The sequence below is a fragment of the Scyliorhinus canicula genome, chromosome 10 (genome assembly GCF_902713615.1).
Source record: "Scyliorhinus canicula chromosome 10, sScyCan1.1, whole genome shotgun sequence".
Lineage (NCBI taxonomy): Eukaryota > Metazoa > Chordata > Chondrichthyes > Carcharhiniformes > Scyliorhinidae > Scyliorhinus > Scyliorhinus canicula.
In genome coordinates this window covers 41,644,234-41,669,788 of record NC_052155.1, presented here as the reverse complement: position 1 = coordinate 41,669,788, position 25,555 = coordinate 41,644,234, and the positions used below count along the sequence as shown (strand labels likewise).

At 46.3% G+C, this 25,555-nt stretch overlaps 1 protein-coding gene across 2 annotated transcripts in view; it reads left to right on the top strand.

Annotated features, from left to right (window-relative positions):
* The window catches only part of LOC119972316 (1-phosphatidylinositol 4,5-bisphosphate phosphodiesterase gamma-1-like), a 296,119-nt gene that overhangs the window by 191,521 nt on the left and 79,043 nt on the right, over window positions 1-25,555 (top strand). For both annotated transcript variants that reach the window (XM_038808825.1, XM_038808824.1), the window contains exons 8-14: window positions 3,318-3,390; window positions 6,719-6,820; window positions 9,023-9,141; window positions 10,857-10,942; window positions 14,644-14,764; window positions 16,209-16,377; window positions 25,259-25,378. In XM_038808825.1, coding sequence (XP_038664753.1) covers window positions 3,318-3,390; window positions 6,719-6,820; window positions 9,023-9,141; window positions 10,857-10,942; window positions 14,644-14,764; window positions 16,209-16,377; window positions 25,259-25,378 — 790 coding nt within the window. The remainder of the gene's footprint in view (window positions 1-3,317; window positions 3,391-6,718; window positions 6,821-9,022; window positions 9,142-10,856; window positions 10,943-14,643; window positions 14,765-16,208; window positions 16,378-25,258; window positions 25,379-25,555) is intronic.

Sequence of the window (25,555 nt, the reverse complement as noted above, 5' to 3'; positions counted from 1 at the left end):
ATCCGGTTGCTAAACAGTGGCATGCACAAGGTGGTCCTCGGTTCACAAGAGTCTTTGAGGTACGTACAGCAACTTTCTGCCATAGTGCTGCCCTGCATCTGATGCACTGCACACTACTGTGCTGGAGGAGAGGGAAGACTGAGGAGAGGCAAGCTGGGCCCCGATAAGGCTGCATGAAAATCTCACAAACAAGCGGGGCGGGGGGGGGGGGGGGGTGGGGGTGGGGGGGGGGGGGGGGGGGGGGTGGGGGGGGTGGGTGGGGGGGTGGGGGGTGGGGGGGTGGGGGGGGGGTGGGGGGGGGGGGGGGTCAAAGGGATATCACATCATTTATTGGAAGGGGATGCGCAAAGACTCCAGATGTGGTGGGTAGAGATGCAAGTGAGGCATGAGCACCTTGCGGGTGATGGGCCTGAGGGAGAGTGATTGAACCGAGGAATAGGCTGCCTCTTGAAGCTGCTATCCTAGCCCCTCTGGGTTACTGACATCCTGCTCGGTCTGGTGAAGAGGGGTGGACTGGAAAGAGTGATATGAGTGTGTTGGATTGGTATTTGAATATGGCATCAGGTCCTTCAAACCCAGCAGCTGACAGCAGGCGGATGAAGCAGCTGTAGACCCGCCAGGAAAGTTGAAGCGGATCTCACCTGTGCATAATTGACGAGGTTCCTAGCGCGGAATCCCATAATTCTGGCCAGACGGAAAGGCCCCACCACAGCCGCCCGCCACCGCGCTTAGTCTCAAAGTGGGACAATTCCGTCCGTTCACTTTGTTTCTCTATCCACAGACGCTGCAGAACCTGCTGAGATTTTCCAGCATTTTCCGTTTCTTATTTCAGATTCCCAGCACCCACAGTATTTTACTTCTATGTAAGTGTGAGTTATTTCTTCCCCGGGGTTAACGAGACTCTCCAACCAGAGCCCTTTTGCATTCTTGGAATGACTTGTTGGTAACGTTAAAGATCACGGCGGCCTGGAGGTGCGCGTCACAAACCTTTGAAAATGGAATGGTAACTAGTGAAGGTTGTTTTTTAAAAAAACCATAGAAAGTACATGAGATTGTTGCTTTTATTAACAGAGGCGTGGAGTACAAAAGCAAAGGTGTAATGCTAAACCTTTAGAAAATGCTGGTTAGGCCTCAGCTATGTGCTTAATTTTGGTGTCACATTTAGGGAAGGATGTCAAGGTTTTAGAGAGGGTGCGGAAGAGTAAACAGTGGGACAAAAAGGATTTACATGGACAATGAATCATAGAATCCCTATCGCAGAATCATTACAGTGCAGAAGGAGGCCATTTGCCCCATCGGGTCTGCACAGAAAGAACCCCCTCCCTAGGCCCACACCCCCCTCCCTATACCTGTAACCCCAACTAACGTTTTGGACACTAAGGGGCAATTTATCATGGCCAACCCACCTGACTTGCACATCTTTGGACTGTGGGAGGAAACCGGAGCACCCGAAAGAAACCCACGCACACATGGGGAGAATGTGCAAACTCCACACACAGACAGTCACCCAAGGTCGGAATCGAACCTGGGTCCCTGGCATGAAGTTGCAGTGCTAACCACTGTGCCATTGTACCACCCTGCAGTGACAGAAGAGTCAGCAAGCAGAGGCAGAAGGCATCACGAGGAAACAATTTTTCCTGCAGCGAGTTGTTGTGATCTGCAATGTACTGTCTGGAAGGGTGGTGGATGCAAATTTAATAGCAACATCTAAAGAGTTTTCAATAAATACTTGAAAGAAAAGGATTTACAAGGCCATGGGGAAAGAGTGGGATTGTTGGATAGCTTTACCAAAGAGCCAAGCAAGACCAACAACAACTCCATGTATTTCTACACTGCCTTTAATGCCGTGATATCTGCCAAGGTATGTCACACAATTATCAAACAAGATCTTGACACCGAACAGCAAAAGGAGATGTTAGGGCAGATAACCAAAAGCTTGGTTAAGTAAGTATTTTTTTAAGGAGGCACTTAAAGGAGAAAAGCAGCCTAGAGAGGTGAAATGGTTTAGGGAGAGAAGTCCGGAGCTTTGGAACATAGCAACTGAAGGTACGTCCACCATAGGCGGGGCTCTTAAAATTGATGATGTGCAAGATGCCAGAATTGGACGACGCAGGTGTCTCAGTTGTCGGACTGGCGGAGACTGTAGAAACAGGGAGTTGTGAGGCCGTGGAGGGATTTGAAAGCAAGGAGCAAGGTTTTACCAGCTGCCGTATCCTCCACAACCCCCCCCCCCAATGGAAAATCGTTTGAGAGCCCACCATCCCAGCAGAAATATTTGGGTAGGGTATCGGACCCGAGTGAGGAGGTTGAGGGGATTGTGAGCCAGGGTGGGGGGGTGGGGCTCTGGGTTTGTGAGACCAGGATGGGAGGCGGGGTTAAAGCGAGGACATGACTTATGATCTTGGGGGACCTCCTCCTCCAATGGCACTGTGAACCCTAAAAGAGGTCTCTCTCCCCCTCTTTCTTTTTTAAATTTAGAGTACCCAATTCATTTTTTTCCAATTAAGGGGCAATTTAGTTTGGCCAATCCACCTAGTCTGCACATCTTTGGGTTGTGGGGGCGAAACCCACGCAGACACGGGGAGAATGTGCAAACTCCACACGGACAGTGACCCAGAGCCGGGATCGAACCTGGGACCTCGGCGCCGTGAGGCAGCAGGGCTAAGCCACTGCGCCACCGTGCTGCCCTCTCCCTCCCCCTCTTGCCTGAGTAAATTGTCCGAGGTTAACTCCTGGTGTCCACCGCCCACAGTAAAATGGGAGGTGGGCAGGAAGGTGACGGGCAGGTAGAAACAAATGGACATGGGAGAGAACAGGAATGGTGAGTCAACAAGACTTGGTGCAAGTTAGGGCATAGACAACAGTATTTTGGATGACCTCCAATTTATAGAAGGTAGAGGCCAGCCAAGAGCGATGGGTACAGTCCAGGCTAGTGTTGACAAAGACACAATGAAGAACAATAGTGATGCTTCCGTGCTGCACCATTCGCTAATACTCTGATTATTTTGAGGTACAAATATTGTTTAGCTGTATGAAAAATGTCAGTTCAGATTGTGAGCCCAACCCCGTAAATCCATTGAAAATAAAGTAAACAAATCAACAAAAGGTAACGCCGATGAAGAAATGCATTACTCAGTCCCAGGTCTAACAGCTGGTTAATGGATGGTGCACTAACCCCAAGCAACACTCACTGCACTTCGAACAAAACCATTTATCGATTTACTTACAGATCCTGAGCACATCAAATAATCACGCCTCTAATGAAAAATCCTGCTTAAATTTGACAGTTGTTTAAATATTTATTTTGTTGCGTGCAGGAATGTGGAGAGGCCTGAGCTGTGTCAAGTTTCGCTGTATGACTTCCAGAAGTTTCTACAATACGATCAGAAGGTAGGCAAACTGAAACCAAAGCCAAGGTGACTCTTTCCTGGGTGTAAAGTGCTTTGTGACACTCTGAGGTCCTGAGAAGGACATTACTTTCAATCCTTTCGAGTCTTTAGCAGAGTCACCAAATCAGCAATTTCTTTCAACCTAAGGTCAGATGTAAGGATGTTCGCTGCTGACTGCACAATATTCAGCACCATTCACGACTCCTTAGACACTGAGGCAGTCCATGTGCAAATGCAGCAAGATCGGGACAATATCCAGGCTTGGCTGACAAGTGGCAAGTAAAGTTTGCGCCACACAAGTACCAGGTAATGACCATCTCCAACAAGAGAGAATCAAACCATCGCCCTTGACATTCAATGGCATTACCATCACTGAATCTCCCACTATCAACATCCTGGGGGTTACCATTGATCAGAAACTGAGCTGGACCCAACCATATAAATACTGTGGCTACAAGAGCAGATGAGAGGCTAGGAATCCTGTGGTGAGTAACTCACCTCCTGACTCCCCAAACATGTCCACCATTCTAAAGGCACAAGTCAGGAGTGTGATGGAATACTCTCCACTTGCCTGGATGAGTGCAGCTACAACAGCACTCAAGAAGCTTGACACCATCCAGGATGAAGCAGCCCGCTTGATTGGCACCCCTTCCACAAGCATTCATTCCATCAGCGACGCACAGTAGCTTCAGTGTGTACCATCTACAAGATGCACTGCGGGATCTCACCAAGGCTCCTTAGGCAGTACCTTCCAAACCCATGCCCACAACCATCTAGAAGGACAAGGGCAGCAGACACATGGGAAACACCATTACATGGAAGTCCCCCTCCAAGTCACTCAACATCTGACTTGGAAATATATTCCTGCTCCTTCACTGTATCTGGGTCAAAATCCCGGAACTCCCTCCCTAACGGCACAGTGGGTGTACCTACACCACATGGACTGCAGCGGTTCAAAAAGGCAGCTCACCATCACCTTCTCAAGGGCAATTAGGGATGGGCAACAAATGCTGACCTAGACTGCGAAGCCCACATCCCGTAAAAAGTGAATTTTAAAAAGTAACTTCTTCAAATCAGCAATAACCTGAATTCATGTAACATCTTTCATGTAACAAAACCTGCCAAACCACTTCACAGGAATGTAGTCACACTAAAGGTTGATTGCAAGCCAAAGAATGAGTCATGGGGACTGATAATTAAAACTTTATTTAGAAAGGTAGCAGTGCTTTCAAATAGGTGGGGAGACAAAGGCTTGAATTGTTTTGCATTTGTTTCAGGAGAGCACTGTCGGGACAACTCCCAGCTCCACAAAGCCCAACCAGGAAAATGTGCCCCAGAAGTTTTGATTTTCACTTTGTCGGGGGAGCATTGCTGGGTAAAAAATGGGAGATATAGAGGGCCACCTTGGAAAGAATACAGTGAGGCTGCCAGATGTGGAGGCAATCTGGGTGCAAAGCTGTCTCAGTGCTCAAAATATGAATATAACATCCCTCACCCCTCACACCCTTGACCCACACCATGCCAACCCATGCTTCATGCCCCTCCATCCACCCCTCATGGCCCCTCATGCCCTCTATGCCAATCTATACCTCTCTAACCCCATGACCCTCATACCTGATCTCTCCCAATGGTGACCTGGGATCATATCTAAAAGCGTACCGTACCTCTCCAAAGAACAGCGGCAGCTTTCTCCAAAAGCGTACGCAGCGCACAAGTCGTGTTTTGGGCAGCACATTGGTCAGAATTAGGTGTGACTGAGGCAGCAGCACTTTAACATGTGCAGTCGCCTCTCTGAACCACTGGTGTGCACATTAGAACCTGCCCCCATTTCCCTGCACCCACCCACCGAAACTGGCAGAGTTTGGATTCAGGGGCAGGACCTAAAATTAAAATCTGTTATGGAAGTCACGAGCAAAGGATTTGAGCGATTGAAAGTTTAGTGATTGAGATTGAATGCAAAGTAGTTTGGACTTTTGGATTTCTACTTATTGGCAGTAAAGGGGTAGCTCACTGAAATGAATATAGTAAAATGAATGTGAAGGAATGTTAGCATCATGTACTGTGGAAGCTGAAGAGGAAAAACCATGGGGGGGAATTTTCCCCAAATTGCACAGGGTGCTGGATCAGGTGAGAGAAGCTGTGTGAAACATCACAGATGCCTTTTGTCACCCTGGTTAAACAGAGTGAGCAATTTCAGAGGTCACACGATCACACAGCCAGCAGCAGTGGTGAGGCCTACACGCGGCAGCAAAGCCAGAATTCTGAGATCAGGGGGCCATTCTTAAAGAGTGCCCCAATCTCAAAGTTACACGTAAGCCTCAACCCCCCCCCCCCCCCCCCCCCACATACACACACACACAATGCTGAGATCGGGGAACCCAACCCACCACAATGAAAATATTGGGTAACCCCAACCTACCCATCACAACTCCATCACAAACAAGGCCCCTTTCCCTCCAATGCCTCAATACAGCCCTCCCATCCCTGTCCCGCACCAGTCTCCCCGAACAGGCGCTGGAATGTGGCGACTAAGGGCTTTTCACAGTAACTTCATTGAACTCGTGACAATAAGCGATTTTCATTTTCATTTCCTGTCAGTGGCACCGCCCTCATCCCCATTCACAGGCTCTGACCCAACCCAGTGTCCCCAGTATTGGGACAATCCCCCCCCCCTCGCTCCCCACCACCTAGGATTGCCCCCCCCCCCTTTCACATTTTTCCTTTCCCCTACCCCACATCAGGGGAACGCCCCAAATCGAGCCTCCCAGAGTCCTGCGGGTCATACCTTATTGTGCGCCCCCAGCGTGGTCATTATGACTGGTTTTCATTTTTGAACGGCAGCCGCGATTCGTGCTGGAGTGGCTTCATGCCAGGTGGGTGGGAGGATAGGGCATGGGTGGACATTATGGCATCACAGCTGGTAATTATGTTCGTTTATTAAAATGTATAGAAATAAAAGTGCGTGAACTTGATTATATCACTGGCAGAGGGTCAGAGAACTCTGCTTTGTTCCAGCTCTGTACATGTGTGAATCCCCCACGCTTCCTTCACTCACCATTGGTGTCCATGCCTTCGACCATCCCAGATCCTTAAACTGAGATCTCGCTGGTCAAATCCCGCTTTTGGCCGCTCGCAGCAGTAACAGGATTTGTGCCCACGGTCAACGGGGCCGTTAGATAGCAGCCGTTGGTGTACAACAATCTCGGCAATAGAAGTGAATGGGAAGAAGTTAAATTCATCTAAATTCTATGCTCATCTTGCTTTTATTTAATTTTGTGTACTGATAGCTCGTCAGATTCACTTAATTGGTATGACTGCTATTTCCTTAGGAAAGCTGGGCAAATGACACGAACAAAGTTCGGGAATGCATCTTTAACTACTTCAAAGACCCCTTGCGGGAGATATCAGACCCTGCTTTACAACTGGATGAGGTAGATATACCTTTGCCTGATTCCACTCATTCTCAGTAAGCTTCAAGTGAAATGGTCTTAATTTGTGATATATTGTGGTACAGCTTGGGCCCACTTTTAGACATGACAAATGGCTCAACTTCAACAATAGTTTATTTAAAATTTAAAGCTTGTTCACTTGAGGAAATGAGGTGGGAAACCTGGCAAGGTTCCAGTTTGGCCTCCAGCAGGTAACTAAGGCTGACTAAGAGGAAATCAGAGAAAAACTTATATCCTTTATACTGCAACTCAAGTGCTCAATGTTTTGAAATCATAGGTGAAAGACCTGTGTAAAATTTTAATTTATTACATTTCTTCAGGGAAGAATCAGAAATGGCGATTACAGGAAGAGTCTTGGCATAAGGTGTTGATTTTAAGATCCGACTCAATATACCGCTGCATAGTAGGAGTCTGGTCCAATCCTCTGGGGGGGCGGGTCCGATTCACCAAAATGGAGACTAAGTGTTCACGCCGTCGTGAGCGCCATCGCGTTTCACGATGGCACGAGACGGGCGCGGGGTTGACCGATTCTGTCCCCACATGGGGCCAGCACGACGCTGGAGCGGTTCACGCTGCTCCAGCCTCCCTTCCCGGCGCCAAATGGGCGCTGCGCCAACCCGTGCATGCTCAGTTGGGCCGCGCCAACCTGCGCATGCACGGGGAACTTCTTCAGCGCGCCGGCCCCTACGCAACATGGTGTGGGGGTCATGGGCCGGCCCAGCCGCGCAACAAAGTAGGCCCGGGGGGGGGGAGAGGCCGGCCCACCGAATCAGCTAGATTCAGAGGTGCTATGACAGAATCTGATTTTGACAGAGAAGAGTAACAGAATAGATGGCACTATATTTGAGGGAAGAATAAGAAAGAAGGCTTAAACATTAAATAGTGAGTACAGATGTGTGTAATTTTCCTCTTTGCTTTCTTAAGCCTGTTGGGCCACACTCATAACGTGGGTATTGGAGGACCGCTCCTATAGATCAGCTAATGCTCGTCAGCCATTTCTTTTGAGCTGCGTCAGTTGCAATTCTTCCCTCCTTCTACATTGAGAAGGTCCAACCATCTTTAAGATGGAATGCCACTTGAGGAATCTTGGGTGTGATTCTCCGAGCCTCGCGCCGGGCCAGAGAATCGCTGCAACTGTGCCATGACGCCCCGACGTGCGGAGAATCGGCACCATTTGCGCCGGTGCACTTGACGCGCCGTGGGCCACTGTAATCGGCGGGGCCGGGATGGGCCAATCGGCCGCACGGACAAAGCAGAGTCCCGCTGGAGCCGTTCACCCCTGGTCGCTGCCGGCAGGAACACTGCGCAAAGGGTCGGCGAGGCGGCCCTTGGGGCGGGGAAAAGCGCTCCTTCACCGTGGGGGGCCTCCAATGGGGTCTGGCCCGCGATCGGGGCCCACCAATTGATGGGCCAGACCCCATTGGAGGCCCCCCCCCCCCCCCCCCCCCCCCCCGGTGAAGGAGTGCTTTTCCCTGCCCCTTCTTCAGTCTTCCCGCCGGCAGCGACCAGGGGTGAAACGCTCCGGCGGAACTCTGCTTTTTCCGCGTGGCCGCTCGTGGCACCATTGCTGCGATTCTCCGGCCCGGCGCGGGGCTCGGAGAATCACGCCCAATATTCCTCAAGTGGCATTCCATCTTAAAGATGGTTGGACCTTCTCAATGTAGAAGGAGGGAAGAATTGCAACTGACGCAGCTCAAAAGAAATGGCTGACGAGCATTAGCTGATCTATAAGAGTGGTCCTCCAATACCCACATTATGAGTGTGGCCCAACAGGCTTAAGAAAGCAAAGAGGAAAATTACACACATCTGTACTCACTATTTAATATTTACACCTTCTTTCTTATTCTTCCCTCAAATATAGTGCCATCTATTCTGTTACTCTTCTCTGTCAAAATCAGATTCTGTCACAGCACCTCTGAATCTAGCTGATTTTCTTTCTCAAAATTCACATATATAGTTCCCTACCTACCTAGGTCAGCAATTTACAGGTTTGTTAGAGCCAAACTCAGCCTTACCCGCTCCCACTTATCGACTTGATTTCTTTCTCTGCTCAATCATGACAGAATTGTGCACTATTGACCTTAACCCTTCCTCTCATTCTCAATGAAATATGGTTTCAAAATCGAAAATATAATAAAATTATTATTCACAAATGAAAATTCATCTGTCTCGCTTGTCTTCTAGTTCTTGGCCTATCTGTTCTCTAAAGAGAACATGATTCTGGATTCAAGGTTTGAACATGTGACTTTGGAGGAAATGAACTATCCCCTTTCATATTACTGGATCTCGTCATCACACAACACGTTAAGTAAAGCTCTGTTCAGTCTTTTGTTAAGTGTGCACAATCAATGTTGATATTACCCTTAACTTTCCTCCTCTCCTGAAGACACTAACTTACACTGGGTTAAGATGCCAGATGTGACAGCCGCTCTCTGATACCTTAATCAGTTAGTTATTCTCCATGGATAAGATCAGACGTTGAGTTCTGGCAGGTTGTTCAATTATAGTCAGGTCTAACCCTGTATTTCCAGTGATCAAGAGTGTGATTTCTGACTGCATTTTTCACTCTCTGAAATTCTGAGTCTTAGCTTTATCTACTCCACCCCATGAGATCAACTAACTCCGCACAGTATAGGAAGGAAATCACAGAACATCCTGCTGAACCTCAATGTTGTATCTTGTTTTTGGCCTAAATGCGGTTGAAGAACAGAGGGAAGGGGTGGGTGTAGGTAAGGAGTGGTCCTGGAACCTCTGCCACACTTGGACATTTGCCCGAAGATTAGACTGTGGGAGTAGGTTGGAGGCCCATCTGATTTGCAGTCTTTCCCTAAATGCCACAATGAGTTCAACATAAAGGTTGAGGAGTTACAGTGTGTGGAATCAAAGACATGAGTCCAGTCACTGTGAATGTTAATTTAAGACTGTTTGGTGATGTGGATTCATAATAGTGGAGGGGAAGAACCACTGAGCTGAGTGTTTGTCTTCAGTTCTTCCTGCCCTCACAAACTATCAGTGGACAGTTGGTAAATTTAACAATCGTGATATTGTCAAGTTTTCCTATGGTTTCCTATCTTCCTCACCATCATTTGCACATCTCTGTCTGGCAAGACAGGCATGTGATCAACCTTGCTGGTTTGCAAACAGCTACCAGAGCATAAGACGCAGTAACTTGGAGGTGACCTTCTCCCCTATTTTCCCTCTGCAAGCTGTGCGTGAGTTTGTGCCTCCACTCACTGCCTCTCACTGGTGGGTTAACCCTGATGTGGAATGTTGAATTAATGTGCATTATAATACATTTTACTTTAATTGTTCCAACCAGTAAAGAAACACTGAAACACTGGAGGAAATTTCAATTCCCCCCGCCCCCCCGCGCCCAACAAGAGGCGTGATATTTTGGGGGAAAGGCTGTCAGCAGTTAAATGGTTGGTTACATGATGTGTCTTCGCTTTGCCCTTGAGAGGCAGGACACCTCATTATAATAAGTTCAGTTGGGAATCTGATTTAAATTTAACACTGGCCAGCTGCGTTTTCCAGGCCTCACTGATCCAGGCAGCAAAATGGAGACAGGAGCAGATGGATAATGCAGGTAAAAGTGCCATTTCCAGCCCTGCTTGTGAGCCAGGAGGAGCAGGATTATTTCCTGCAGTCAGCCATCCCAAGCCCACAATCCTTGCATTCTGCCCCACAATTGTTCTCAATCTGTGCCCATACCCCATCCTGAATGATGGACTGACACCATTCATCCACCCCCAATCTTTCCTGGTTACTTGGGACTATCCTTAACAACCGCAGCCTCCACCCATAAAGCAGCTAGCCTATCAACCTGGCCAGTTGCTAGGTGGGATATGGAGTAAATAAATGATAATGAGACCCTGCTGTTAAATCTGCATTTTGCCCACATTCTTGGGATTTTTGAGAAATTCCCACCCCCACCCACGCCCTCCCTGTAATTATTGGGGGCCATTATTTGTGACAGTCACCGTGACTGAAGGTCTGAAACGCTCTTCATCTCTTCCAGGTATCTGACTGGAGACCAGTTTTCCAGCGAGTCGTCATTAGAAGCATATGCCCGATGTCTGAGAATGGGATGCCGCTGCATTGAACGTAAGCGATCTCCCTTTTTCCGAAACTCAAACCTTCTTTCTCCTTCAGCACGTGGCTCCACTGTGAACCAAGGCTATTCATCATTTAATATCAGTATCTGTTGTTCATTCCTAATTGTCCTTGAGAAGGTAGTTTTGAGCCATCTCTTGAACTTCTGCAGTCCATGTGATGTAGGCACGCCCACAGTGCTGTGAGGAAGGAACTTCCAGGATTTGACCTAGCGATGATGGCCCAGGAATGGTGACATTTTTCCAAGTCAGGATGATGTATGACTTGGTGGAGAAATTGCAGGTGATAGCATTTCAATGGGCCTGCTGCTCTTGTCCTTCTGCCTTGTCCTATATTCTTGGTGTGAGAGGCCACATGGATACCAATTCAACCAAACTACACATGATTATGTCCGTGCTGAGCAGTGTCGTGTTAGGTATACTGGTCTAACACTGGCTGCAACAGGATGCAACTTAGATCAGAAAGGTACTCCAGACCTTGAAGTTAGTTCAATCAGGTTTATTGAACTAATAGCACAGTTAGCACAGTTCTCTGAGTTCGACTCTGCTACCTTAAATGTGGTTACTCTGTCTGACTGACCCAGACTAGCTCTTAGCCACACGGTGGAGGTGTGAGATTGTAACAACACCCTTGACTGACTCTCTAGATGTTCATCAGTGGAAAGAGGCGGAGTGTGAGTGCCTCGTGTCTTTTATAGTCAGATCCCACCCCTGAGTGTCCTGCCTGCTTATTGGTCATGTCCTGTTCTCTGTGTCCATTAGCTGCTTGCCTGTATATCATATGTGTGTGTCTGCATATCATGACAAGCAGTAAGATAAAGACAAATATAGATAAAGCTAAGCAACCCCACAACCAGTTTATCAGATTAATGGTTTACAGTCTCTGGGGAGTCAGAGGCAGTGGAGCCGTGGTATTTTCACTGCACTAGTAATCCACAGATCCAGGGCAATACTCTGGGGACCCAATAAATAACTGGAATTAAAGGTCTAACAATGACCATGAAACCATTGTTGATTGTCATAAAAACCCATCCGGTTCACAAATGTTTTTTAGGGAAGGAAATCTGCCATCCTCACCTGGTCTGCCCTACATGTAACTCAAGATCCACAACAATGTGGTTGACTCTTCACTACCCTCTGAAATGGCCTGAGAATATAGCCAGTTGAAGGGAAATTAGGTATGGGCAATTAATGCCCCCCCACATCCAGTCACGAATGATAGTGGAAAATTAAACGACTAATGGGAGTATACTCCATGAATATCCCCATTCTTAATTCCTGAGCCCAGACTACGAGGCTGAAGCATTTGCAATCATCTTCAGTCAGAAGTGTTACCATCTCAGCCTCCTCCTAAGGTTCCAACATCACAAATGACGGTCTTCAAGCCATTTAATTCACTCCGCGTGATATCAGAAAATTACAGAGCACACTGGATAGAGTGAAGGCTATGGGCCCTGACAACGTCCCAGAAAATGTACTTAAAAATTGCGGTCTAGAACGAGTCTTGCTACTCCAGTACACTGGCATCTACCAACTACAAACAAAATTGCCCAGGTGTGGTCTATCCACAAAAAGCAGGACAAATCCAATGTGGCCAATTACCATCACATCAGTCTACACTTGATCATCAGCAAGATGATGGAAGGGGGTCATTGACAATGTTATCAAGTGGCACTTTAACAGCAATAACCTGATCACTGATGCTCAGTTTGGGTTCCGCCAGGACCCACCTGAACTCGTTAGAGCCTTGCCTCAAACTTAGGTGAAAAAACTAAACTCAAGAGTTGAGGCGTGATTGACTTCCTTTGACATCAAGGCAGCATTTGATCAAGTGTGACATCAAGGAGCTCTAATAAAATTTAAGTCTATCGGAATCAGGGGGGAAACTCTCCACTGACCGGAGTCATACCAAGCAAAAAAGAAGTTGGCTGTGTTTGCTGGAAGCCAATCATTTCAGATTGAGGACATTGTTGTACAAATTCCTCAGGGTAGTGTCCTAGGCCCAAGCATCTTCGGCGGCTTCACCAATGGCATTCCCTCCATCAATGTCATAATATCTACTCATGTATATCATGAGATGCAGACAGGCAGTGATTGACACACAGGATAACCAATGAACACACAAGAGACAACAACTAATCACCAGACAGGACGCCACCACGATAAGGCTCTCTCTCTCTCACAGGACACGGCTAGGGAGATAGTCGCAGTGCACAGGCCAATGAACATCATCCCCATGTGTTAGAGAGCTAGTCTGGTCAAGCCAGTAGGAGGTTATCAGTTAGGTTAATAGAGTGTCAACCCACAGCAGATTATGTACAGCAATCAACAGGTTCAATAAAACAGTGTTGGACCATCTCCTGTGTCGAAGCCTGTTTCTCGTTTTACTGCATCCAGTTACAGTTGATGTTAGACCAACATAACACATCAATCAGAACATCAGGAATGTTCACTGGTGATTGGACTGTCTTTAGTTCCATTTGAAACTTTTCAGATACTGAAGCAGGCTATGCAGCAAGGCTGGGACAATATTCAAGCTTTGGCTGATACGCTGTAGGTAAAGTTCATGTTACACCAGTGCCAATAGATTCAACCGCATAACCAATGCTGAATCCTCCCAACATCCTTGGGGTCACCATCAAACAGAAACCTAACTAGCTCAGTCACATAAATACTGTGGCTACAAGGGTAGGTCAGAGACTAGGTGTTCTCCAGTGTGTAAATCACCCCCTGATGCCCCATAACCTAGCTACTTGCCTGGATAAATGCAACCATAAAATTCAAAAAAACTCAAAACCATCCAAAACATTGATTGGCATCCTATTTATCACTTGACCACCCGCTCCATCTACCATTGGTGCACAGTGGCTGCAGTGTGCACTATTCACAAAATGCACTTCAGTAACTCATCAAGTTTGGCAGCTTTTTACTTCAGGTCCCAGCCTGCTCGGTTATTGGTGATGATACAAAGTCACTTTTCATGAGAGTGGGTATTGAGCTCCCCCATCCAGACTACATTCGGTACCCGTGCTACTGTCAGTGCTTCTTCCAAGTGGTGCTCAATATGAAGTACTGATTGAGCATCTGAGAGAGTGATCAGTGGGCAGTTTCCTTACCCGTGTTTTTGACCTGATGCCATACTTCATGGGGCCTAGAGTCAATGTTGAGTACTCCCGGGTACACTCCCTCGCAACAGTGTGCTGCAACCTGTGGTGGGACCCTTTTGCCAGTGGAGCAGAACGTACCGGGGGATGATGCTGGAAGAGTCTGGGACATTTGTTAAAAGGTATGATTCTGTAAGTATGACTGTCTGAAGCTGTTGCTTGCCTTGGCTATGGGACAACTCATCCAATTATGGCAAAAGTACCTTGATGTCAGTATGGAGAAATCTGAAGGGTGGACTGTGCTGGTTGTCACACAATGTGAAAGGAAGAGGGGTGTGAAAACAAATGCACAAGGATATAACTTACTATCGTGATTCTGTCCTGTCACTTGATGTTCGTTGATGGTTAGCTGTCTATTTAATGTCTCCTACGGTCCTCTTCCTATCTGGTCTAATGACAGATTCAATTTTCTGTAATTTGCAAAAAGATAACCTGCACTTCTTGCAGAAATCATGAGAAATTTCCTTAGGCTACCAAAGGCTTATTTGAATGAATCCATATTGCGATTGATTGATCATCTGTTTTGCAGTGGATTGTTGGGATGGCCCAGATGATCTTCCGATTATTTACCACGGGCACACTCTTACCTCCAAAATCAAATTCCTGGATGTGCTGTACACAATAAAGGAGCATGCCTTCATCACCTCAGAGTAAGTTACTCCAAAACTTTGGGAAGGCATTCGATATAAGTTTTCAACCAATTGCTTCAAATGTTCATTCCAAAGGCCGCCTCAAACTAATTGTGTTACTCTTGAATATAGAGAGACTGTTTTCTCTTGTAGAGAACGGCATAAACAGAGACCATCAATATAAGGTTGCCACAAAGAAATCCAATAGGCAATTCAGAGAATGCAGAAATTGCTATAACAGGGAATAGTAGAAGCAAGTAATATAGTTGTGTTTAAGGGGAAGCGTGACGAACATATGTGGGAGAAGGAAATAGTGGTTGCAATGATAGATTTAGATAAGAAAGGAGCTGGCTTGAATGGACCATAAACACCAACATGGACAGGTTGAGATGAATGGTTTGTTTCTGTGCCATATATCCTATGTAATTCTGTGAAGAATCCATAGAATCCCTACAGTGCAGAAGGAGGTCATTTGGCCCATTGAGTCTGCACTGACCTCCGAAAGAACACTCTACCTAGGTTCACCCCTCCCTATCCCCGCAATCTAACCTGCACATCCCTAGACACTAGGGATTAGTTTAACATGGCCAATTCACCTAACCTGCACATCTTTGGACTGTAGGAGGAAACCTGAGCATCTGGAGGAAACACACGCAGACACAGGGAGAACATGCAAATCTCCACATAGACGGTTACTCGAGGCCTGAATTGAACTCGAGTCCCTGGCGCTGTGAGACAGAAGTGCGAGCCACTGCCACCATGCTGCCATGAAACATTAGCAAAGAGCAGATCTTTTATTCTCTTGCCTCCACCACCACTAACCGCCCCACCACACAACACCACATCACACCCCCACACACCCCTCACACCTCCATCTCTGTCAGTCAAGTGGGAGGGTCACAATTTTAGGCAGTGTAACTGCTGTGAGTGCTCCCCACAGGTGACATGGTAATATCACCTAACTGCAGAAGCTAAATGATAACTAAAATTAAAAGGAATGTATTTTTATAGCCACCCTCACATCCTCGCGCCATCCAAGTACTCAATTAATAAATCAATTTTTGATGTGTTATGTAAATAATTGTGACAGCCAACTTATGCACAGCAAGGTCCGAAAATTGCAAACGAGACCATAACCATATCACCTTTATTCGGTGATGTTGGTTGCGGGATAAGTGATGAGCAGAACAAGGAGAAAGTGCTTTCTTCCTCTGGAACTATGACAAACTAGCATTTCCCCAGTGCTGCACCGAATAACAATAATGTACTTAAGTCCTGAAGTAGGGCTGGAATCCCCAAGCTTTGATATCAGAGACAAGAGTGCCAGCTGACACAAAACTCTATAAGTTCTTTTTTCATAACAATGTGTCTGCATCTCAAATTTATTTATTATGGTGAGTATGGGAATTGCAACAACAGCCAGTATTACAGGGGACGTAACTGATTTCAAATATGTAACTTGTAGGTTTCCGATAATCCTCTCAATTGAAGACCATTGCAGTGTTGTGCAGCAGCGAAATATGGCATCTCATTTCAAGAAGGTCTTTGGGGACATGTTGCTGACCAAACCTGTGGACATCAATGCAGATGAGCTCCCATCGCCCAATCAACTAAAGAAAAAAATCCTGATAAAGGTGGGTGAGATAGTAACTTATTGTGGCTGGACTGCTGCCTGTCACTTGGATCTGTTCAATTCCATGTTCAATTCTACAAGGTAGCATATCTGAGCGGCTGCTGATCCTGAAGCATCTTGGGCCAACTTCCATTCTTTCTGTTCTAACATTGGCGTATGTAAGCCCACAGAGCAGAATATCATCAAAAATGAAAGGAGAAGAAAAAGAAACAGTGGTTAGATGGAAACTCATTAACAGTTGGTCACTAAGGAAACATTGAGCAGGTTTGGCCTATACTAGTGGGAGTTTAGAAGAATAAAAGGTGATCTCATTGAAACATGCAAGATTCTGAAGGGGTACAGGGGAGATGCTGAGAGGATATTGCCTTGATAGAAATCCAGAACTAGGGAGGGCAGTTTACTGACAAGGGATCTCCCATTTAAGACGGAGTTGAGGAGGAATTTCTTCTTTCTGGGGTCATTATTTTTCGTCATTCTCTTCACCAGACAGTAGTCGAGGCTAAGTCATTGAAAGTGTTCCAGATCGGATTAGACAGATTTTTAAAAATGTTTATTCTTTGGATGTGGGTGTCGCTGGCTTGGTCAGCGTTTGTTGCCAATCCCTAATTGCCCTTGAACTGAGTGGCTTTGCAAGGCCATTTTAGTGAGGGGGGGGGGGGGGGGGGGGCATTTAAGAGTCAACCGCATTGCTGTGTGGATCTGGAGTCGCATGTAGACCAGATCAGGTAAGGATGGCAGATTTCCTTCCCTGAGTGAAATGAATGAAAATTGCTTATTGTCACAAGTAGGCTTCAATGAAGTTACTGTGAAAAGTCCCTAGTCGCCACATTCTGGCGCCTGTTCGGGGAGGCTGGTACGGGAATTGAATCAGCTCTGCTGGCCTTTTTGTGCTTTACAAGCCAGCTGTTTAGCCGACTGTATTAAACCACAAATGAAGAACATTTGTGAGCCAGATGGCCTAGTAAGCCACTCTGTTCAAGAATAATTAGGGATGGGCAACAAATGCAGGCACTGCCACATTTCATGAAAGATTAATATTTATTTAAAATGCTCAATTCTCAGCCTCATTTGCACTGGTTTGCATTCACGACAGGTGAATAATGTCCATACAAAAGTATGTGGAAAAGGGATTCCTGAGGGGGGGGGGCAACCCCTTGTCCTGAAGCCAGAGCAGAGAACAGAGTCTTCACCTGCTGGGCTTAACCACTGCCCCTGAGCTCCTCCCGTCAGCCTTAACATTGAGACTCAGGCAGGAAGTGACCAATATTTGGCCATTTAAAGGCCTCAATTCGGGCCCCACCTAAAATTGCAGACAGGTTAGGGTTATATGGCTAGGGGGTGAGCAGGCAGACCCCCCCCCCCCCCCCCCCCCCCCCCCCCACCTGCATGGGACTGTAAAAATTCTGCTCCAGGACTTCTGGTAACTGCTGTAGCATAGAATCCCTACAGTGCAGAAGGAGTCCATTCAGCCCATTGGGCAGCACGGTAGCATAGTGGTGAGCACAATTGCTTCACAGCTCCAAGGTCCCAGGTTCGATTCCCGGCTTGGGTCACTGTCTGTGTGGTGTCTGCATGTTCTCCCCATTTGTGCGTTGGTTTCCTCTGGGTGCTCCGATTTCAATCGGATTTCAAGGGAATAGGGTGGGGCCTTACCCTCGGTAGGGTACCCTTTCAAAGGGTCGGTGCAGACTCGATGGACCAAATGGCCTTCTGCACTGTCGTGATTTTATGATGAGAACCAAGAACCAACACAGAGTTGATGACTGAATGTTCTCCACTTCCATTTTACTATTGTATGTTTCTACAATCTTTCCAGGAATAACCATCATGCTATCATAATTTTAATGAAATCCCATTTTATATATGTCTATAATGCCTTTCATCAACAAGGTCTCCTTTGCTCAATTAGGTGGCCTTTTATGTCATACTTTGTTCTTCTCAAGAATCACAAGTACACTGCTTGGCTGCTGCAATAGGAGCCTCATGTCCCGTTTCATGTGACAGTTAAGTCCATAAATGGTCTTCTAGCACTACTTCCTGTGCCAAATGCAATCAAGAGAAGAACTGATGGGTGGCACAGTGATTAGCACTGCTGCCTCACTGCACCAGGGACCCAGGTTCAATTTCGATCTTGGGTGACTGTGGAGTTTGCACTTTCTTCCAGTGATTGCATGGATTTCCTCCCACACTCAAAAGATGTGCGTGTTAAGTAGGTTGGCCATGATAAATTGCCCCTTAATGTGATGTACAGGTTTGGTGAGGGGATTACGGGGATGGGGCGGGGTGGACACTCGCAAACGGGCAGAGTGCCATTCGAAGGGTCACTGCAGACTCGATGGGCTGAATAACCTCCTTCTGCACTGTGGGGATTCTATTCTATGATTCTATTGATAGAGAGCAGCAGTATCTTGTTCCTTCCGGCATGCTGCTAGAGCAAGCCACTGCATCCACTCGGGCACTAAGCTGCAGCTGGATAAATCTAATGGTACCAGTGGGATCAATAAAACTCCAAGGTATGCTCATGCTCCAACCCCAGTTCTTTGTCTACTGAAAGATGCCTCACTCTTCAATCTGAACCTCGCCATAAGACCATAAGACCATAAGATATAGGAGCGGAAGTAAGGCCATTCGGCCCATCGAGTCCACTCCACCATTCAATCATGGTTGATTTCAACTCCATTTACCCGCTCTCTCCCCATAGCCCTTAATTCCTCGAGAAATCAAGAATTTATCAATTTCTGTCTTAAAGACACTCAATGTCCCGGCCTCCACCGCCCTCTGTGGCAATGAATTCCACAGACCTACCACTCTCTGGCTGAAGAAAGTTCTCCTCATCTCTGTTCTAAAGTGACTCCCTTTTATTCTAAGGCTGTGCCCCCGCGTCCTAGTCTCCCCTGCTAATGGAAACAACTTCCCTACGTCCATCCTATCCAAGCCATTCATTATCTTGTAAGTTTCTATTAGATCTCCCCTCAACCTCCTAAACTCCAATGAATATAATCCCATGATCCTCACGTTCATCGTATGTTAGGCCTACCATTCCTGGGATCATCCGTGTGAATCTCCGCTGGACCCGCTCCAGTGCCAGTATGTCCTTCCTGAGGTGTGGGGCCCAAAATTGCTCACAGTATTCTAAATGGGGCCTAACTAGTGCTTTATAAAGCCTCAGAAGTACATCCCTGCTTTTATATTCCAAGCCTCTTGAGATAAATGACAACATTACATTTGCTTTCTTAATTACGGACTCAACCTGCAAGTTTACCTTTAGAGAATCCTGGACTAGGACTCCCAAGTCCCTTTGCACTTTAGCATTATGAATTTTGTCACCGTTTAGAAAATAGTCCATGCCTCTATTCTTTTTTCCAAAGTGCAAGACCTCGCACTTGCCCACGTTGAATTTCATCAGCCACTTCTTGGACCATTCCCCTAAACTGTCTAAATCTTTCTGCAGCCTCCCCACCTCCTCAATACTACCTGCCCCTCCACCTATCTTTGTATCATCGGCAAACTTGGCCAGAATGCCCCCAGTCCCGTCATCTAGATCGTTAATATATAAAGAGAACAGCTGTGGCCCCAACACTGAACCCTGCGGGACACCACTTGTCACCGGTTGCCATTCCGAAAAAGAACCTTTTATCCCAACTCTCTGCCTTCTGTCTGACAGCCAATCGTCAATCCATGTTAGTACCTTGCCTCGAATACCATGGGCCCTTATTTTACTCAGCAGTCTCCCGTGAGGCACCTTGTCAAAGGCCTTTTGGAAGTCAAGATAGATAACATCCATTGGCTCTCCTTGGTCTAACCTATTTGTTATCTCTTCAAAGAACTCTAACAGGTTTGTCAGGCACGACCTCCCCTTACTAAATCCATGCTGACTTGTCCTAATCCGACCCTGCACTTCCAAGAATTTAGAAATCTCATCCTTAACGATGGATTCTAGAATTTTGCCAACAACCGAGGTTAGGCTAATTGGCCTATAATTTTCCATCTTTTTTCTTGTTCCCTTCTTGAACAGGGGGGTTACAACAGCGATTTTCCAATCCTCTGGGACTTTCCCTGATTCCAGTGACTTTTGAAAGATCATAACTAACGCCTCCACTATTTCTTCAGCTATCTCCTTTAGAACTCTAGGATGTAGCCCATCTGGGCCCGGAGATTTATCAATTTTCAGACCTTTTAGTTTCTCTAGCACCTTCTCCTTTGTGATGGCAACCATATTCAACTCTGCCCCCTGACTTTCCTGAATTGTTGGGATATTACTCATGTCTTCTACTGTGAAGACTGACGCAAAGTACTTATTAAGTTCCTCAGCTATTTCCTTGTCTTCCATCACTAGATTACCAGCGTCATTTTGGAGCGGCCCAATGTCTACTTTTGCCTCCCGTTTGTTTTTAATGTATTTAAAGAAACTTTTACTATCATTCCTAATGTTACTGGCTAGCCTACCTTCATATTTGATCCTCTCCTTCCTTATTTCTCTCTTTGTTATCCTCTGTTTGTTTTTGTAGCCTTCCCAATCTTCTGACTTCCCACTACTCTTTGCCACATTATAGGCTCTCTCTTTTGCCTTGATGCATTCCCTGACTTCCTTTGTCAGCCATGGCTGCCTAATCCTCCCTCTGATAACCTTTCTTTTCTTTGGGCTGAACCTCTGCACTGTGTCCTCAATTACTCCCAGAAACTCCTGCCATTGCTGTTCTACTGTCTTTCCCACTAGGCTCTGCTTCCAGTCGATTTTCGTCAGTTCCTCCCTCATGCGCCTGTAATTACCTTTATTTAACTGTAAAACCTTTACATCTGATTCTACCTTCCTTCTTTCAAATTGCAGACTGAATTCTACCATATTATGATCACTGCTTCCTAAGTGTTCCCTTACTTTAAGATCTTTTATCAATTCTGGCTCATTACATAACACTAAGTCCAGAATAGCCTGTTCCCTCGTGGGCTCCATCACAAGCTGTTCCAAAAAGCCATCCTGTAAACATTCAATGAATTCCCTTTCTTTGGGTCCACTGGCAACATTATTTACCCAGTCCACCTGCATATTGAAGTCCCCCATGATCACTGTGACATGCCCTTTCTATTTCGTGGTGCATTTTGTGCCCCTGGTCCTGACCACTGTCAGGAGGCCTGTACATAACTCCCATTATGGTTTTTTTGCCTTTGTGGTTCCTCAACTCTACCCACACAGACTCCACATCGTCTGACCCTATGTCGTTTAGTGCTATTGATTTAATTTCATTTCTAATTAACAAGGCAACCCCGCCCCCTCTACCCACCTCTCTGTCTTTTCGATAGGTTGTAAATCCCTGGATGTTTAACTGCCAGTCCTGAACCCCCTGCAACCACGTCTCTGTGATGCCTACCACATCATACCTGCCAGTCACAATCTGGGCCACAAGCTCATCTACCTTGTTCCGTACACTGCGGGCATTTAAATATAGCACCTTTAGTTCCCTATTGACTGTCCCTTTTTGTTTTCTTAGTGTGGTGGACCTTGGTTTACTGAGCCTTTCCATACACTGTGTCATATTTTGTGAGATGGGGACTATCGTAACCTCTCCTGAGCTCTGTCTTTTCGTGATTTTTTGTAATCCTAAGCAGCTACGCTTCCCACTGATTCCTTCACCTCTTGGTTCCCTGACTTTCCCTTCCCCCCCAATCTCTAGTTTAAAGTCCTATTGACCACCCTATTTACTCTTTTCGCCAGAACACTGGTCCCAGCTCGGTTCAGATGGAGACCATCCCAACGGTATAGATCCCCCCTGTCCCAAAACTGATGCCAGTGTCCCATGAAAAGGAACCCCTCTTTCCCACACCACTCTTTCAGCCACGTGTTAACTTCCCTTATTCTTGCCTCCCTATGCCAATTTGCACGTGGCACGGGCAGTAATCCGGAGATTATGACCCTTGAGGACCTGTTTTTTAATTTGAATCCTAACTCTTTATAATCTCTAAACAGGTCATCTTTCCTAGACTTGCCTAAGTTGTTGGTACCGACATGGACCACAACAACTGGATCCTCTCCCTCCCTCTCCAATATCCTTTCAAGCCGGTCAGAGATGTCCCGCACCCTAGCACCGGGCAGGCAACATACCATGCGGGACCCTCTATCCTGCTCACAAAGGATACTATCTATCCCTCTGATAATAGAATCCCCTACAACTACAACTTGCCTATTTACTTCCTCCCCTTGAATGGCCTGCTGAACCATGGTGCCTTGGTCAGCTGACTCATCCTTCCTGCAGCCCTGTTCGCCATCCACACAGGGAGCAAGTGCCTCGTACCTGTTGGACAGGGTCAAGGGCTGAGGCTCCTGAGTTCCTGACTGCTGGTTCCCTTTACCTGCCTGACTTGCAGTCACACCCTGCTGTCCCTGGCCATTGGCAGGATTTAAACTATTTACTCTGACAGGTGTGACTGCCTCCTGAAACAAAGTGTCCAGGTAAGCCTCCCCCTCCCGGATGTGCCTCAGTGTGTGAAGCTCAGACTCCAGCTCATCAACTCTGAGCCGGAGTTCTTCGAGCATCCAACACTTACTGCAGATGTGGTCGCTGCAGCTCGCAATGGGATCTGCCAGCTCCCACATCAAGCAGCTTAAGCACATCACCTGACCAGCCATCTCTAATTAATTAATTTGTTTAATTTAAGTTTACGAGTTTTAAATTTGGGGCAGATTGGTTATCAACCAATCAGATCACAGCTTCCCTCTGATGTCACTTTTGAAAAAAAAGTGGAAAACAGGAAGTTACCGTTAGGTCTGTATACTCACCCAGAGACTGCTCCTCCTCCTCTGAACGGCTCCCGAAACTAGGCCTCGATCCCCGGGTTAAAGTGATAGCAGTTTGAGCACTCATGAAGGAACTATATAGATGGCCTCTGGGGCCTCCGAGCCTCCCTTGAAGATGCCACTGAAACTGTAATTTACACTGGGTGCGCTGAGATGAAAGGGCACCTTGCATGGAATTGCAGCATCCGATTACTTCAAAATTAAGCTATGAATTGCTTCATAGGATGTGTCAGCACAAATCCTGATCGTTCCCTTACTTGACGTCTGAACAAGTGTACTTTTCAACAGGAACCCTCTGGCCGACATTCTGCCCAAAGCCTAGTGGGTGCTATCTGTAGCAACCTCATATACTGGTCAGAGGGCCTTCTATTCCATATGACTGAGATACACATCAGTCATTCAGCGAGGCGCCTTCTTAGTTTTTTCAGTTTAGTGAGAATTTATTTTGTAATAAAAATGACTATCCATTGAGTTCACTGTGGCACTGCACCTGCTTCAGTTTACCAATCTGGAATGCTGTCTCGCACGTTAACGCTCATGTAATGATGAGTCAGCGTACAGGAAGGAGATATAGAACCTAGTGGCGTGCTGTAACGACAAGAGACGAATCTCTCCCTCAATATCAGAAAAACTAAGGAGCTAGTCATTGATTTAAGGAAGCAAAGTATCGTACACACCCCTGTCTGCATCAATGGTGCTGAGGTAGAGGTGGTTGACAGCTTCAAATTCCTAGGTGTTCATGTCATGTGAGAGTACCTTTAAGAAATGGCTGTTTATCAAATAGCTGTAGTGGATGTGCCTTTAAGAATTTGGTGTTTATTAAATAGCTGTGGTGGATGTACCTTTAAGAAATGGGAGTTTATCAAATAGCTGCAGTGATGTCAGAGTGTGGGTGGAGCTGGGCTGTCTGTCTGTTTTTACTTTCGTTTTTGAGCTGGCAGCTACAGTGTGTGTTTAGTTTAGTTTTCAGAGTTGGAGCTGCATCCAGGCAAACGAGGTGTAATTTTGATCTCTGTATGAAAAGAATGCCTTCAGATCACTTGCTAATTTAAAAGTGATAACTGTTCTCAGTAGAGAATTTAAAACCTGCTATCTTTGTTAAGGAGAGTATTTGTCTTATGGATGATGCTCGGAAAGATTAAGGGTTACTTATAGAGTACTGTTTTCTTTGGGGGAAGTATTTGAATTGATAGCTGCAAAAATGTTTACTGTGTGTTTATAAAATATTAACTGGATTCATACAATAAAATTGTTTTGTATTAAAAGTACTTCAGCTCTCTGTTGCATCACACCTGTAGAGTGGGCCCTTGTGCGCCCCATAACCAAAATCTATTAAAAGTTGTGTGTCAGGTGAACTCCATGATACACTTTGGGGTTCTCTAAACCTTGGCCCATGACATGCATATCACCAACAATCTGTCCTGGTCCATCCATGTCGACACTAAGACCAAGAAAGCACAACAGCGCCTATACTTCCTCAGGAAACTAAGGAAATTCGGCATGTCCACATTGATTCTTGCCAATTTTTACAGATGCACCGGAGAAAGCATTCTATCTGGCTGCATCATAGCCTGGTATGGCAACTGCTCAGCTCAAGACTGTAAGAAACTACAGAGAGCCGTTAACACAGCCGTGTCCATCATGTGAACCCGCCTCCCATCAATTGACTCTGTTTACACCTCCTGCTGCCTTGTGAAAGCGGGCAGCATAATCAAAGACCACTTACATGCTGGTTATCCTCTCTTCCAAACTTTTCCATCGGCAGGAGGTACAAAAGTCTGAGAACACGCACTAACAAATTCAAAAACAGCTTCTTCCTCGCTGTTAGCAGACTCCTGAATGACCCTCTTATGAACTGAACTGATAACTCGTCTCACATCTTCTCTACTGAGTAGTACTACACTCCTACTATGCTTCACCGATTGCCTGTGTCTATGTATTTACATTGTGTATTTATGTATGTCCTACGTTTTTTGATGTATGGAAAGATCTGTCTGGACTGTACAGAGAACAATAATTTTCACTGTATCTCAGTACACGTGACAATGAATCAAATCCTAAATATAATACTTGTATTCTTCTTGGTTTGAAGCACAAGAAACTGGTGGAAGGCAACCTGTACGAAGAGGTCTCATCGGCCAGCTACTCAGAAAATGACATCAGCAATTCTATTAAAAATGGCATCCTGTATTTGGAGGACCCCATTGACCATGTAAGTGCTGTCGTCGTGTCCCCCCCCCCCCCCCCCCCATTCCACATTTACTGACTTTCTGACAGAGACATTTAGTTTAAGAACCAAAGTGCCTAACGTGCAATTAAAATAAATCGCGAAGTAGTGATTAGTTGAGGCCAAGCTTGGATTTTACAAGTTTGAAGATTGGGGAAGGCT